Source organism: Lacerta agilis, chromosome 4, assembly GCF_009819535.1.
Source record: "Lacerta agilis isolate rLacAgi1 chromosome 4, rLacAgi1.pri, whole genome shotgun sequence".
In the NCBI taxonomy this organism is placed as follows: domain Eukaryota; kingdom Metazoa; phylum Chordata; class Lepidosauria; order Squamata; family Lacertidae; genus Lacerta; species Lacerta agilis.
The window spans coordinates 25,635,067-25,651,660 of record NC_046315.1 but is presented as its reverse complement, the minus strand read 5'-3'; the positions used below and the strand labels follow the sequence as shown (position 1 = coordinate 25,651,660).

At 38.7% G+C, this 16,594-nt stretch overlaps 1 protein-coding gene across 1 annotated transcript in view; it reads right to left on the bottom strand.

The window, feature by feature from the left end:
- The window catches only part of BRCA2 (BRCA2 DNA repair associated), a 28,410-nt gene extending 13,469 nt beyond the window's left edge, over positions 1-14,941 (bottom strand). The window contains 12 exon segments of the mRNA XM_033146479.1: positions 586-655; positions 1,491-1,586; positions 2,956-3,484; positions 3,486-7,297; positions 8,250-9,293; positions 9,940-10,054; positions 10,149-10,204; positions 10,581-10,692; positions 10,798-10,841; positions 11,053-11,298; positions 11,973-12,074; positions 14,795-14,941. Of these exon segments, the coding sequence (XP_033002370.1) occupies positions 586-655; positions 1,491-1,586; positions 2,956-3,484; positions 3,486-7,297; positions 8,250-9,293; positions 9,940-10,054; positions 10,149-10,204; positions 10,581-10,692; positions 10,798-10,841; positions 11,053-11,298; positions 11,973-12,074; positions 14,795-14,804 (6,236 nt within the window). The 5' untranslated portion in view covers positions 14,805-14,941.
- Between the last annotated feature and the right edge of the window lie 1,653 nt (positions 14,942-16,594).

Sequence of the window (16,594 nt, the reverse complement as noted above, 5' to 3'; positions counted from 1 at the left end):
ATTCCAGACTTGTTGATAGCCATAAACACAAGATCAACACAAAGAGCCATGGAATAATTAACTTCAAAGTATCAATTCTTTTAAAAATTACAAGCATAGAATAAAGGGGGAAAGTAACTTCAGAGTAGGAAAGGTAGGTCAGTGTCATGGGACTTCCTAGACTGCTTGGGTGACTTCACAAACATAATCCACAGAAGACCCACACTCCAGCAGCCAGGTTTGACTTAAGGACAGGGCTGTATGTTCCATCATTCTCATTCAGTGGAGGAGTGGAACGTACAAGCAAATGATATGACATAGCAGTGTGCCCCTCCAAGAAAGGAAGGAAAACCAGAATTATAGAGCCTGCTAGGCAACCCTCCTCCTGAATGCCGTGTCCGGAAATCAAACCAAGGCTCAAGTAAGGATTCTGAGGTTTCTCCTCATACCTGCCTTGTGTACTATTAGATAGTTGGTTTTTAAACTTAGGTGAGATTCAGAAATAGTTACAGATAAAGCATAAGGAACCTGTGTCTAGAGAAAAGAAGTCCCACTATGTACACAGTTAAAGAGCTATCCTGATTTTTAAAAATCTATTTTCCTTACCTTAAAGGGCCACAGACCACTGGCTTTAAAGGAATATTGTAGGTGAACTTTTTTCTGTCATTCACTATACCTGAAGAAAAATGAAGCTGTATTTCAAAGCTACATTACATAATTTGTAAAAGAATAATGTAGAATTCTACATTCATTATCATGATAATACACCTACAAAATCATGTTAATATATTTGCTTTTTATTTATTTATTTTAAAAATGGATTTCTTGTGACATTTTCCCCGAGGTATTTTAGATTTCTACATTTGTATGAACTGGTGAAAAATAAAGTTTACTGAAATAGAAACTAACAGATATCATTTTCACATCCATATTAAAAATACTGGGGGAAATAGTGTTGTTACTGGAACTCTATTCACTTCTCAAAAGCACCGTAAGAGTTAAATGCAAAGGCAGGAAGAGTCCCTGCACTTTTAATCATTGTGTAGAATAAGAAATTTCATCCAAATGAGAGCTGCACTTGCCAAAATTTCCAGGTCTACACAGTTATCTGCAGAAAGAAGTGTCATTCAATATTTATTTAACTGCATCAAGCGCACACAACGGTATTGTTTTAAATTCACCTGCCTGTAATAAGCTGCAGGAGCAAATATGCAGCAGTGATATGGTAAACGTCAATGAAAAACTGCTTTATAATAGCTGAGTTTATTAGTATGAAGCATCCAGAATAACTGAAACGTGGATTATAAATCTTAAGCAGCATTTGTACACCATGTACACACAATAAGGCATATAATTTCATGAGGATGAGGTCAATATGCAAAATAGGATTCTTACATTGACCTTGAGAAAATTTAATGATATGTTGAAATGTTTGAATTATAGAAGGCAAAGGAAAACTACAAATACAATACTTCTGATTAACTGATGAAATCATGAAATATAAAGATTACCCTCCGGATAACTTTTTGAAGGTTTCAAAGGTGCTTTGTTGCGTTCTTCTGACTGCTCAAACTCAGGCAGCAATTTTCTTTTAATAGGAGGTTCCCCTGAAAAGCAAAAGTTATAGAGCATTTTTAAATATTTTAAAGGACCTAGCCCTTACTGATTCTGACTACATCACTGCAGTACATTCCTCAGAAAATTTCTCAAGTGTAATTCAAACTCTCAAGCAATGCCTCTTGAATATTTTAGAAAATAAGTTTTTGAAAGTCCCTTGGTTACTCTAATCTGAAAAATTATCCCTGTGGTATTGGCGGTTATTGCCAAAAATATCATTCAATTGGTACTTTTTCATGATTTTAGTGAATATGCTAGGCCTGGATTACTGGGATCTAAACTCCATACTGGTCTTTTGATGCATATGTAAAACCTAATCTTCAAAATATTTTTGAAGAGGTATGCAATGACTACTAATAACTTTTTCAAAATCATGGACATAAGTGTTTTATTTTGCACAATTTGTATACGGCTTACATGTATAAACTTGTAAATTTGCATTAGAAATGTAAGACTATTTCACATTAAACCTCAAAGGAATGAAAATTTTACAATTCCTGATAGGCATACAAATCTCTTTCCCAATCCCCCATTTCCCTTGCAAAGCTTGTGTGGGGTTTGGGAAGCATTTGTAGATGACAATCAGTGAGTAGCATGGGGTTGTTCAGCACTTCAGCAACTTCTCTGCAAATGCCCTTCCTCAAAGCTTTTTCTCTTAACAGCTAGAATCTAAAACTGGTAGTGATTCTACCTAACAAGCAAATGAGGTTGGGAGAATTTGGAGAAAAGAATAATTAAGTATGTGATTTGTTATGCACCCCTTTCTCCCACTAATCCTGGCTGACAAGTACCTTGACCCCGTATTCTAACTGGGTGCACTTGCATGTCACTTTAACCCACTATTAATGGTTTACTATGACCATGCATATTACTCCCACTTCACTTCTGTCCACCAGCAAGGAGGAGCAAGTCTCCATGATCTTTGGTTTAGCTCTACTTACATCAAAACCAGGAATCATAGTTTGTTTCACTCCGAACAAGCCACAATCTAAAGCCAAGAGATGGTGTTGGCTTAATGCTCGGGCCTGGAATCAAATCAAACACAACCCTAGTTTAGATTTAATGCTAAATGAAGGATCACAGTAGGTTGCTCCCACTCACTATCAGGAAGCAGCAAAGCAGCAGCAAACTGCAGTCATGGCAACCCATCAACTGTGGCTTGCGGTGACACGCCAATGCTGCCAATATCTTGGCAAATCTGAGACAGAGTCCATGGATTTTCTAAGGTGTCTCGCTCACTGCTAATTATTTTATTGTTTCCCCTCAAATTCATTCAAAGTAAACTAAACTGAGATCAAACACAGTGCAACTCAGTAAATGTACAGGAAGTTTTTTTTAAAGAACAAAACAGCCACCTACCAAAAGTGTTTTTTTCTTTCATGTGCCTTTTTCCAGTTCTTGTATATGACAGAAAATTATTAGGTTTCTCTAAACCCAATATGGAATTCTTATTTTTCTGTACTTCAAGTTCATCATCTTCCATGAAAGCTTTGGCACTTTCTGTAGCTTCTATTTCCAAGTAATTTTCTGGAGTTTGTGAGTAATGACGACAATCAGAATCCAGATTTCCTTCTGTTGCAATACCACAATTTGCTGCACATTTAGTTTTGCATGGTTGGGTTATCTTCAAAGCCTCAATTTCTTTTGAGCATGTAAAGCTTTCTTCTAACTCAGCTATTTGTTTTTGCTTCTTAATATGAGATATGCACACAGGTATTTTAATGCTCAATGGGCTTTTTATAATTTTATTTTCATTAGGTGTACTTGTGGCTGAATGAAGTGCTTTATATTTCTTACGTGGTTTAGACTCTGAAATAACTTCATCCTGCTCTATGGCCTCTGTAGCAAGAACTTTTATAGGACCTTGCCCCACACTCTGTTGAGCATCAGAAAAAACTATCACTACTAACATCATCAAATTCTTTTAAGAGACCCATAACTTTCTGGAGAGCCTTTTGAGAAATTTGTACTTGTTTTCCACTTGCTGTAGCGAAGCCACAGGGAATATTTGCGTTTGCTTGAATGTTTGAAAGTCTTTCCCCTTGAGATACAAGTATTGTGTCTTTCTTTGGAGCTTCTTTGCTCCCAGCAGAAGATACTTCATCATAACTATAATCACAGTTAGAGACATGACTTGGGAGATCTGATGAATTATTTTCCAATTCAGAAAAAAGCAGTCTTGCTTTCTTTAATGACTCTTCAGATAACTGGACAGGTTTTCCACTAGCTGTGCTAAAAAAACCAGAGTTATCAGTAATAAAATCTGACTTGATACACTTCTGTTTGTTGGAAGTCCATGTATCAGAATGCTTATCATTCATTTGAAAGCATAACTCAGGGTGAGTGTTCAAGGTCATAGATCCAGTATACTGTAATGTGTGCTCATCTGCACAGCACTCTTTGGCTTGAGGGAACTGGGGTGCAATTATATTTTCCACTGGAATGTTCTCTGCAGATGAGTAGTTATTAGAATCAATACACACTCCAGTGCCACGGGTATCAGAACAGCTTTCTAAACGGTCATGTTTATTTGTTTTAGGTTGAGATTCCATGTTGTCTTTTACAGATTTATAGCAGTCTTCATGAAGCACTTGTCTGACTTTTTTTAATGCTTCCTGAGAAACTCCAACAGCTTTACCACTTGCTGTATTGAACGCAACTGGCTTAGCCTTCAAATGTTTTGAAGTTGAAGTTGGTGCTTCACTGGCTGAATATTTCTGCAAGACGTTTGTACTGAACAATCTTAAGTCACATTTCTGTATCCTGCTACTCTCATTTTTACAAGTTTCATCATAAGTGTGATCATTATTTTCAGCAAACACATTTTTTGATGGTGATGCTTCTTGAGAAATAAAAGTTAAATTATCTGACACATAATTTTCCTTATGACAATCATCTGGTAAATGGTTCAACAAAGAATGCTCACTCTTTAAATCAGAGGTACTAGCTTTTGAAGTGGTACTGCAAATTAAGTTTGAGGAATCAAGGCTTTTATTATTGCCAGTATTTCTAGATGACAAGTCCTGAAAACCTTGCATTGCACTAATATCTGACCCTTCAACAGGCAAATGCTGATCAATAGCAGAGTCAATAAATTCCATTTTTGAAATATTTTTGCTTTTTATACATGCCAGATTATTCTTTGTCAACAAGCCTTCATTCACTTTCTCCCCTTTAGTATGAGATACTAAATCTGATTCAGATGCACTCATCTCTGAAGAAAGTTCTTTAATAGTGTCAAGATCCTCATTCTTCTTAATAGTGTTTGAGGACAAATCTGGAAGATCTTCAAAGTTACCTTCAGGATGCACATACTCATGTTTTTCATTTCCTTCTTCAAATTCCTTGCTAACTTTTGTAATTTTGTCATTTCTTTTCTCCTGAATTATAGGCTTGATAAAATTACTAACCTCTTCCTCCATTTCTGGAAAAACAGTTTCATCTTCTGAAAGAAGATGCTTTGCTTTGGCTAATGATTCATTAGTAATTGTAATTTGCTTACCACTAGCCGTATGAAAACCCATTGCAATAATCTGCTTCTCTTTTCTGATTTCAGAGATTCCTTGATGGTTGGACCTTTCAGTTTCACTTAAGTTAATATTCTCTTTTACAGAACTGACATCTCCCTTTTTGCTTTTAGGGCTTGTCTTCCCACTGGAAGTTGACATAGTCTCTAGTTCTTCTTTTGGACAGGAGACAGCCAACAAATGAAGCTTTTTACTTTTTCCTGCAAGTAAGTTGCCATCAGCAACAGTGTGAAATCTCTTAAGAAAACAACCACTTTGTAGATTGCTCACCTTTTTCTCCTCTTGATTTAAATTACAGTTTTCTTTTCCAAATGCATTATTCAAGGCGGATCTTTTTTCAGTTTTAGCAACTTCAGCTAAACATGTTAGATCCGACAAAGCTTCTTGCAAATTATAATTACACTGAGTTTCTGCACAGTTTACAAAGTGATGTGAGACTAATACACTTTGATTATTTTCAAAGGAAGACAGTTCATTTCCTGTCATACAGACTGAGTATTTTTTAATAATTTTTAGGTTAACTTCTGTAGTACTAGAAATCTGAACCCTGCCTTCATTATAATTTATAATTTTTGACTTACTTTCTATATTTTCTTTAACAAATTTAATTGTATCTTTTGTATTCTTTTTCATCAAATATTCAGCATTTACTTCTTTGACCCTCTGATGCCAATCAATCTCTCTCTCTTTCATGCAGTTCGGATTACTCCAGCTATTGTTGCACCTATTTGAACAATCGCGTAGCAATATTTTTTGGTGAGGGCTAAGCATTTCATTCACTCCATCCAGATCACTGACTAAATTTGTAGTTTCCTTTATAGCATCAACATAAAAGCTCATCTCTTTGCCCCCAGCTGCACTACAGCTCCCCAGATCAGACAAATTGAATTGTGATGGTGCTGAAACAATTGGGACAAAAATATTGTTCTGTTTTGTGCTTGAATTAATGGATGTAGCTTCTTCACTACTTTGTATCTGTATCTTAGATTTATCAGCTGTGCCTTTATGTTTATTGGGAGACAGATCATGGCCTCTTTGAACATTTTCTTCAGAGCTTTTCTCAAAATCAGTTTCTTTCCAAACTTCAGCACATATATCATTTTTATCAAAGCTTCCAGACATCTCATCAGCATTATTGAACACCACCGTCTTATGCTTTTTGAACTGTGTAAATTCAAATTGACTACCTGTTTCTTCTAGTATATTAGAAATTTCAGTAACTTCAGCTTCTTGGCTTGCTGTTAAATTTAGTTTTCCTTCAGGATGTTGATTACTAAGCACGTTCTGGAAAGCAGAACTGGCACACTTGGGAAAAATAATTTCGGCCCCATTCATCTGAATACTGAGCAGATCAGAAATGTGTGAAAAATTAGATGAATTTTCAGTCAGTTTCTTCATTCCAAGTGAAGATATCTCAGCACCTCTCTGTGCATTTTCATTTGAAATATTTTGCATTCCTTTGCTAGGAAAATCTTCAATAAATTTATCTTCTATGTCTTTGAACAATAACTTGCCTTTTCTAATGTTGCAATCAGATAGTGCTATCTGTTTATTGGATGCTGTTCTGAAGCCACCAAACTTTTCAGTTCTGCTATGACTTATACCTCCTAACCACCTCTGCTCAATATCTTCAGCATTTCCTGCTAAGTTTACTTGTAGATGCTGGCTTGGGTCTAACTTTTTCTCCAATGCTATAAGCTTAAAAGATTCATCTATAGTAGGTTTTGGTGTTTCCTTTGCTTGAGACCCAAGTTCAGCCACCTGAGTGCCACTTTCCAAAAACTTCTGTGTAGCTGATTCCAAGATTTCTTGTTTGTTTTCAGTTTTTGATGCATGTATTCCCAATGTAGATTCCTCCACCACCGCTTCTTTCAATGAACTCATACACCTTTCACCATTCTCTCTTTGTAAATTTATCTTGTGACCAACTGAATGGGACATGCTTTCACTTGACTCTGTTTCTTGATTAGCAGATATATTACTTGAAGGCATAATTGTTCCTTTTCTGTTGTCTGTCTGTTGAAGTATTGACAACTGATATGTAAAATTACATTCTGTGTAATTGAGTGGAGCTTCATGGGAAATGTTACTAAGAATGCAGTTTTTATCAGACTCTGTTTGCTGTTTCTCTTCAAGTACGTGCTTGTTAGCATGCATAATGTCTTCCTTTCGTTCTGTAAGAAATTGAACCATGATAGTAATGTTAGTTGGAATGGCACCATTATTTTTTAAAAAAACATTCTCTCTCACCAGCTTTTGTGTTTAGTCTAGTGTACTAAATCCATTTTCAAAATGTCTCGTAACCATGATGAAGTATGCTGCAGCTAATACTTTGTGCTTTTGCATTAAATATTGCTGTTATCGGAGGAATTACAAAATACGTTTTCTATGCATTTGAGACATTAAAAAAGGAAAAACATTAAAACAACTCTTCTAACTTTTGACATAATAAATTACCAAGAAAATGGCTCTGCTTAAGCAGTTTATTTAACCTGTTTTTTAATCAGCTGCGACTGCTGAACAAAATGCACACTTTTACATTCTGACTACAAGGCCACTTCAAGAAATCAAGCCAAAAGACCTGATGATATAACAAAAACGTTTTTTTTTCAATAAATGATAATAAAGGAGTCACTACTCGTTATGGAAGTTAACTTTAAACTTCCAGCCACGTGGCCTTGCAATGGAATGTCCAGAGAAAAAAGGGAGCTGCTTTAGGCTACAGCTGCAAATCATCATGAGCTCCAACCTGCTTCTTTTCCCCCACTGGAACCTCTTAAATCGTAAGACTGTCTTCCCTCACCTTATTATTACCCACCACCTTTTTCCGTGTTGCCTTCCTTCTTTTCCTTCCCACAGCATGTGTCTCTTCCCCACTCATGTTCTTTTCATGCAGCATTTGCTACCACTTATGTGAGAATCCCATATACTTGCCATGGTAAACAATTAACTTCAGCAATATATAATCCATATATGCAAATACCGGTATATTAATTTAGTGGGCCTTTTCAATGCAGTGAACATGACTGTCTAGTTCATAGCAAAAACATAGCTACAGTAAGGACAGGAATGGTGTTTTAAGATTTTGATTTTTTTAAATAACACGGTGAAAAAATACAAATGTACCTTCATTTATTATGGCTGTTGCAGAAATCTCATATTTTAAATCTGTACAAGTTGGCACAAGGCAAGCAGAGGAGCCATCTCTCTTTGTGATTCCTTCTTCCTGGTGAACTGGGGTATTATTTATTGTATAAATAAATTTTTTAGGTCGTTTTTTCAAACCAGAAAGTGAGGTCATACTTTTCAACCCAGACCTTCTAAGTCCACTAACATCACCAGCAGCTTGGGTAGAAACACTACCTAGAGGATCATAGGTTTTTTTACAATTTTCTCTTGAGTAATTACAGCAACTATTATCAGCTTCTGTAAAAGTTGTGTTTTCCATTATGAAGGAACTACTGTCTGAAACATTTATGACAGACGCCAGCTCAGCCTCACAATCTTTCACCAACATTGGGCTCTTATTGCTCATAATCGCAACAGGCAATGGAGAGTTTTCAGGCGGTGGTATTATTTCCAGAGAACTGGTGTTTAGCAGCTTGTTACCTTTTATTAGGCATGATGTGTTTTGAATACACGATTCTAGCATTTCAGTACTAGGACACTCTTTGCCAACAGATAATTGCCTATCTTCAGAACACTTCTTGATATGTGACATAGGAGATGAATCAGAACAGTGTGAGGATGTTTTTTCAAGCTGTGTCATGTCAAGTCCAGATAAGTCCAGCTGAGACCATGAGCAAAGCAAAGATGATGGTATTTCATCTTCTTTTGGTGTGCTATTCTGATTCAAAGAATGCTTTTGCATTCCATTATTTGGAATAGTCTGCAGGTGACATTTGGCAGAATTTCCATATTTTGTTATAATTTTGTCTTCATCAGTTTCTTGATATTCACGTTTTCCTTTATCAGAACATGTCTTACTTTCCTTGACTCTTTTTGGTTTTCTTACAAAGGCTTTGCTGCTTGCAAGGCATACAGAAAGATCATTCTCCGTTCCATCATGTGTATCTTCATCCATTGGTACATTTGGTAGCATATAATCTTCTCCTAATTTACTGTGAAATATGTTCTTACCAAAGGATCCCGCTAATAACCTTTCAAAATCTGTAAATAAAAAACCATAAACATGAGAAAGCAATGTTTTATGAAGGACTCTAATTCCACATTTCATTTATAACATGTATTCCAGTATATGTATCAAATGATTTATTTTGAAGCAGTATTAGAACTGGATTAGTGCAGATGTGCATGTGTGTATATTAAACACACGTATACACACACCCTACGATCCAAAGAACTGCAGAATTATTTCTGTGAACATAATTGGAGTTTAGACTTATTTTTCTCAAACAGTAGTCCCCTGTTGCAGTTTACAAGCTGCTTTTGAAACTTGGGGGAATTTGAAAAAGCAGTAAACAACAACATTTCATTGGGATAGTACAAACTCTTCGTATGAGTGGAGAGGTCCCTACATGCCATTCTTTTCTTGCCTCATCCATCAGCATTGGGTGGATAGAACTGAACCTTTAATTTTGTTATTTTTATTCTTTATTGAATAATATATGTGATATGCATGCAAAGGTATTTGTATCAAGTTTTAGTGGACCTTTATTTCAGTGACTTGTCATAGTTGTTGCTGTCTGCACTAGGTACGATATAGTTAAATGGGTAGACATATTCTAGAACTACCCAAATAATAAAATACAAATAGCTATTAAACAGTAAAAAATAGTAATCAACCAATGCTCACTGTGGATTTTGCTGTCAGTTTCTGCACATGCATCTTCTGTTCCTGATGTGGACTGCACATGCATACTATCTGTCTTGGGACTTCTACCATATTTGGAGATGAGACTGTGCATGACCTGAACACCAAAAGGGGATATTAACATATATAAATTACAAATTAGCTGTGGACATGAAGTTTATTCCAAAAGTTGCCTATTTAAAGCCACTCACCAACTCAATTTTTTCATTATGCTGCTTTGTTCCAGAAACTGAATCATTTCCTCTAGCTGAAATATCAAATATAAATAATTTGTAATCAATTATGCAACTCATTAGAGTTCACTGATAATATCTTAGCATAAAAACAGCATTTAATATGAGGGAAATTAAACAGCAAAGTATTTTTGACATACAGTCATACCTCTAGATACGAACGCTACATGATGCGTTCGTCACGGGTTACGAACGCGCCGAACCCAGAAGTACTGGAACGGGTTATTTCCGGATTCGGCGGTTCGCGCATGTGCAGAAGCACCTAGTCACGTCGCGCACATGCGCAGACGTGGCACTTCAGGTTGTGCGCTGCTCATGTTGTGAATAGGGCTCCGGAACGGATTCCATTCACAACCAGAGGTATGACTGTAGTAACATTGCTATCATTACCTATTATGACTGTTGGAGAAAGTGTAGGAGGCGTTGCTAATGAACTTGACCAAGTCATCTCAGGATCAGCTTCTGCTCCTAAGCTTTCAAAAACACATTTTGGTGTCTGAACCTAAAATATATATAAAATGTTCTTTTTTTGTAAAACAACAACAACAACAACAAAACGAAGTAACTTCATGTCAACATCTAGAAAATTGGAGGAAATGGAAAGTACCTCAAAAATCTTGGGTGTATGCAGGAAACTTCCATTTAGCACTGAAAAACATTAATTGTGATCATGTTAGCCATCATCACATGAAAACAAACAATTGAATATTTATAAGCCACTATTTTCAAAGTTCAAAGCAGTGAACAAAATATTTTTTATACAGCTCACTTATTTGGTGGAGGGACAAAAGAGTGGACATTACCATATTATAGCAATAAATCCAAGTCCTCACATTCTATATCTTTCATTTAAAATTCTCACCTTCTGCTTTGCTCTGACCCAATTCTTTTATAGGAGAAACAAATGGCACCGATTTATTTGGTTCGTTAAATATCATTGGAGTTGATGCAAATTGGTTTTTTGCTGGCAGCTTCCTCTGTGGTGTTTTAAAATTACTTTGGTCCAGGTCACTAGTTTTATGTTCAGGTTCTTCTGGTCTTTTAGAGTTATACAGTGGAGCTTCTGAACTGAGTTCTTCAAACCAGTTGATACTTATTGGTCCTAAATCTAAGAAAAGGAATATATTATGCAGGATACCGTGCCCTAGGTTATAACCCCAATTGTAAGAAAAAGTAACTATGGAATGACCATATACCATTATTTTGAACTTGTCAAAAAAAAGTGGAAGTACAGCCTGAGACAGTATTATGCAACCAATTCTCAACCCCCACTTTGCAGGAAAATAGCCTCTCCCCACAAGCTCAGGCCTGCCAGCACAACCCTGTGAAATTTTGGCTTCTCATATGTCTTACCCAAGATACTGTCAGCATAAAGTAGCCAGGACAGGACAAAGGCAGACAGGAAAAGTTGAAGAAGCAAAACCCCTACATATTCCAGCTGCTGATCAGGTGGAAAGACAGGGGTCTACTAGCTCAAAATTTAACATGCAACCTAGATTGAAAGAGAATTCCTTCATACTCAGCAGTATCCCTCTCTCTTCGTCTGCCCAATATGAGGAAATCCTCATTCCCGTGTAGCCCCACATGACACAATTACAATATTCAGTAAGTCCTTTTGGGGTAAGGGGTTAAGAGAGTAGGGGAAAGAAAGATTGGTTGCATGAGCAGCCTTCCACTTGTGCTGCTGTTGCGGGAAAAGCTCTAATCAAACCTATAACTTATTGAAGAGAGTTGCTCACAGCACCATAATAAATGCCCAAGCTTTATAGATTTAAGTGGTACCTGATTCACTGTGTTGCGCTTTGAATATTTCAAAGAAAGATGGCTTCTTTGGAGATGTAGTAACATTTTTATCCATAACATCACTGGTGTTGTTAAATAAACCTGCAAAATAATATTACAATATTCTCAAAATCTGTATCATATTTGCAATGAGTTCTAGTTCTTTGTGTTTGGCTTCAAGTATTATCTGATAACACACAAACAATGCAGCATTTGCAATAAAAATATTTATGTATTGCTCAACTTTTTGATTGGCATCAGTTCCTATATATATATATAACCTAAAAAGACAAGGTTGAATTCAAACAAGAAAATTGGCATTCAGGTTCTTAACCTGAGGTACTACTTCTGGGTTAGCAGAGTCTGTAACCTGAAGTGATTATAACCCAAGGTGTTTGTAAACCGAGGTACCATGGTACAGTGGTACCTTGGGTTACATACGCTTCAGGTTACATACTCCGCTAACCCAGAACTTTGCTTCAGGATAAGAACAGAAATCGTGCTCTGGCGGCACAGCGGCATGTTTGGAATATATCAGTATTCTTTGTGGGACTGTCACAAGTTTCTAAAGTTGAACTGCACAACGTCTGGTTAATAATGTCAAGCAATGGCACATAAAAAGACAGGGGAAACAAAATTTCTCTTTGCAGAAGCCATGTTTATCCTTGCTCAGCAAGAATACATTTGAAACAAATTGTCTGGAAGTTATGTTACATTATTTCAAATACAAAAAACTGTACCTATGCATTTGTGGAAAATGAGTACCCTTAGCATGTCCACATGTGAACCACTGATTACATAAAAGGCTTCTAAAACAAAGTTAGTGTACACAGAAGCAACAAATAATTGTGTTGTCACATCTAAAATTCAATACTTGACTAGGACTCGATGGAATACATCAGTTTTCCAACAACAGATAGATAGGGAGGGGGAAGCCAAAAGTTACACTAAGGCACATCAGCCTGATAACTGGCATACAGCAATATTAAAACTATTGTTAACATACAGCAGACCCTTGGGTCTCTCTGAAGATCCACTAATAAAAGACATACAAGAAGTAGAGGATTGGTATTTTCACAATGGAAGGCAGTAAGCAGTGATCTCAAAAGAATGTATTGCGACTATTTAATTCATTCATAAATTATCAGGAGTTACAGATTAGAAGTGAAGCAGTCAAACTTGAGGATGACAACAAACTATTAAGAGTTCTTAAAAAGCACATCTTGAAACTGGGCAAACTGGCAACAGAATGCCCGAGGCAGATTCAATGCAAGTGTAAATTTATGCACATTGGGACAAATCCCAAACATATAAATTGATAATATCCCAATTGGCTGTTGAAACTGAAAAGGATACAGTATATGGAACTGATGTAGAATACGGCAACTAAAATGGTCAACAAGCTGGGGCTTCTTCCTCTTAAAATGTTAAAGGCTAAAGTTGGACTGATTTCCAAAAAATACACACTGTCCAAGGGTCTGGCAGTACCCTAAAAGGTAAAGGTAAGGGTACCCCGACCGTTAGGTCCAGTCGCGGACGACTCTAAGGTTGTGGCGCTCATCTTGCTCTATAGGCCAGGGGAGCCGGCGTTTGTCCGCAGACAACTTCCGGGTCATGTGGCCAGCATGACTAAGCCGCTTCTGGCAAACCAGAGCAGATAAATACCTATTTATCTACAGTACTTGCACTTTGATGTGCTTTCAAACTGCTAGGTTGGCAGGAGCTGGGACCGAGCAATGGCAGCTCACCCCGTCGCGGGGATTCAAACCGCCAACCTTCTGATTGGCAAGACCTAGGCTCTGTGGTTTAGACCACAGCGCCACCTACATCCCTTTTTGGAAGTACCCTACCCTCATCCAAAAAATAAATAAAAATACACACCTTTGTAGGGTTCACAAGTATACATACCTCTAATCAGTCCGTGCCTCAATTAGTTCAACAGAACTTCTGAGTAAGCATGTTTAGGATTGCACTTAACAACCAAATTGCATGGGTAGGTGCAGCCAAAAACGAACTGCCCAAGAGCTACTCTCTTTGACCCTCCCTCCCAGTGGTGATGCAGTGGCAGAACAACTGTTTCGTATGCAGAAGGTTCTGTCCCTGGCATTTGCAGGTAGGACTGGGAATGTTCCCCTGGAGAGCTGCTGCCAGTCAGTGTGAACAACACTGAGCTAGATGGATCAATAGTCAGTACAATGCCTGTTCTTACTTTCTTAAGTAAATCCACCTGGACCATGGGCTTTTTAAAGGAAATAGCCACCTAAAATTGTTAAGCTTTTTTTGGGAGGGAGATCACAGGTAAAAACACCCTCCCCGAAAGGAGGACATTATGAGCGAGCTTTCGTTAGGGGGGCAGGCATCAGAGGAGGGAGTAGAACCTCAATTGAGTACTTTTGGTGGATCTAAGGGGGTGTTGCAACTGCCTTTCCTGCCCCCCCCCCGGCTACGCCCATGCCCTCGACCCAGGTCCAGCCCCAGACATTTTGCTGCCTACTCAAGTCTGGCCAAACTACATGGCACCCGATGCACAAAACCCCACAAGCGTCCAAATCCCTTGGGAGCGAATATACAACAACCTTATATGAAAAGGTCATGCTTCGCTGGCCCTTAATTGGACCTCAATTGTCGCCCTTCCTCAGACTTCGTCCCCGCTTGTGTAAGGGCTTTTTTTAGGGGGTGGAAGGAGGAGAGCAAAGAGGGCAACAACCGCCTCAGGGGCAGGCAGCCGGCGGAAAGACGAGCACGGAAAGCGCATATTAGCCACGGAAAAGAGATAAACTGCCCCGCGTCACGTCACCCCAGAAGGGAGTCGAAAGACTGACCGGTCTCCATAGCTGCGCCTCAGCAGCAGTAGCAGCGCGCCACTTCCTCGAAATACGAAATCTGCCGCCAAGTCTCAGCGACGCAAGCGCAGATGTGGAAATGGGGCGCGTTTGCTGCTCCTCCTCCTCCCAGTTGGTTCAATCCGGTCGCCCCAGCGGACGCTCCTTCCTGAACTGCAGCGCCACAGGCGAGAGGAGGTGGTTCTCTGCGAGGGAAGCGGCCGTACCACTTCCTGTTTGGGGGGAGGTTTGAGCGGCCTGGAAAGTGGTGGATTGGGGTGGTTCTCTCCGCCGCCCTCGAGAATCATGGGGAATGTAGTTCTGCGAGGGTTGAGGGCTGCCTTGCTCAAAAGAATGGGTTTTTCTTTTAATACAGGGGGCTAAAACTACCAATTCATGTTTGCAGCATGAAGCCCTTTCACAGCTTGTATTGTACAGCTAATTACAATGTCTTTTTTGACATTCAGTGAGCAGCTAATTTTTTTTGCACCCAACCACTAATAACTTCTTTCAATTCCCTTATAATTTCTGGAGACACCGTTGATGGAATATTTCGAGGAGTTGGACAGGGTCCATGTTTCACAAATATACAGTAAGGTTGATAGTTGTAATCAAGCATTTTTGTTTCCCTTCGAATGTCCCGGTCCTCAAACACTGTACTTCAAACGAGAGAAAGCTGCACTCGCAGAGCTCAGGCGTTGCTGGATACGATTGATCACCGAAGAATTATTTCTGGTTTTTTTTTTACCTTGTGAGCAGGCGGCAATACACACCCACGGCCACAAGGTCCGCCAGCGTTTAAGTTATTCTAATCATTCAGGCAATGCATTCTTCATCTACAGAGGCAAGGAGATAGGATCACTTAATTTTTCCCTAGAGTTATTAACACACTCCCTCCCCCTCCCGCCCTAAATAAAGCTTGAAGTCTGACCACAGCTTTCCCATTTATTGTTCTCTCACATGGGGAGAAGAGGCGTTCATAAGAACAGGTTACCACGTGTTGCACTTTAAAAGACAGGAAGCTATAATAAGTGGTCATTCCTGCAATGTATCCATTTTTTAAAACAATGGGATCCAAATCTTATTGTTGAAGTTTATCGGGGATGGGTGGGAACTCTGTTTATTGTAAATATTAAATGCTCAGCAAGTATCAGCATTTACCAGTAATTTTTAACAGGTTAGGATGGCCATGGTAAATGGAAGAAAAAGATTCTCCAGGAATTTCATCTGTGATACACAACTATAATTTTAATCCATAATCCATTTATTTGGAAATAACTCCCTTTGATTTCAGTGTAGCTAATCTCATGAACTCATGGAAGCTTCACATCTCCCTAGTTGTGCAGCCCAGTCCTTTCTGTGTTTACTTGAAAGTAACTCCCACTAAGTGCAATAGGCTTTATTCCTAAATTAGCTTAAAGGTAAAGGTAAAGGGACCCCTGACCATTAGGTCCAGTCGTGTCCGACTCGGGTTGCGGCGCTCATCTCACGTTAATGGCCGAGGGAGCTGGCGTACAGCTTCTGGGTCATGTGGCCAGCATGACTAAACCGCTTCTGGCGAACCAGAGCAGCGCATGGAAACACCGTTTACCTTCTCACCAGAGCGGGACCTATTTATCTACTTGCACTTTGATGTGCTTTCGAACTGCTAGGTGGGCCGGGACCGAGCAACGGGAGCTCACCCTGTCACAGGGATTCAAACCGCCGACCTTCTGATCAGCAAGCCCTAGGCTCTGTGGTTTAACCCACAGTGCCAACCTGAACCCCAAAAACAGTTTAGAATGTACAGTGCAGGTAAAC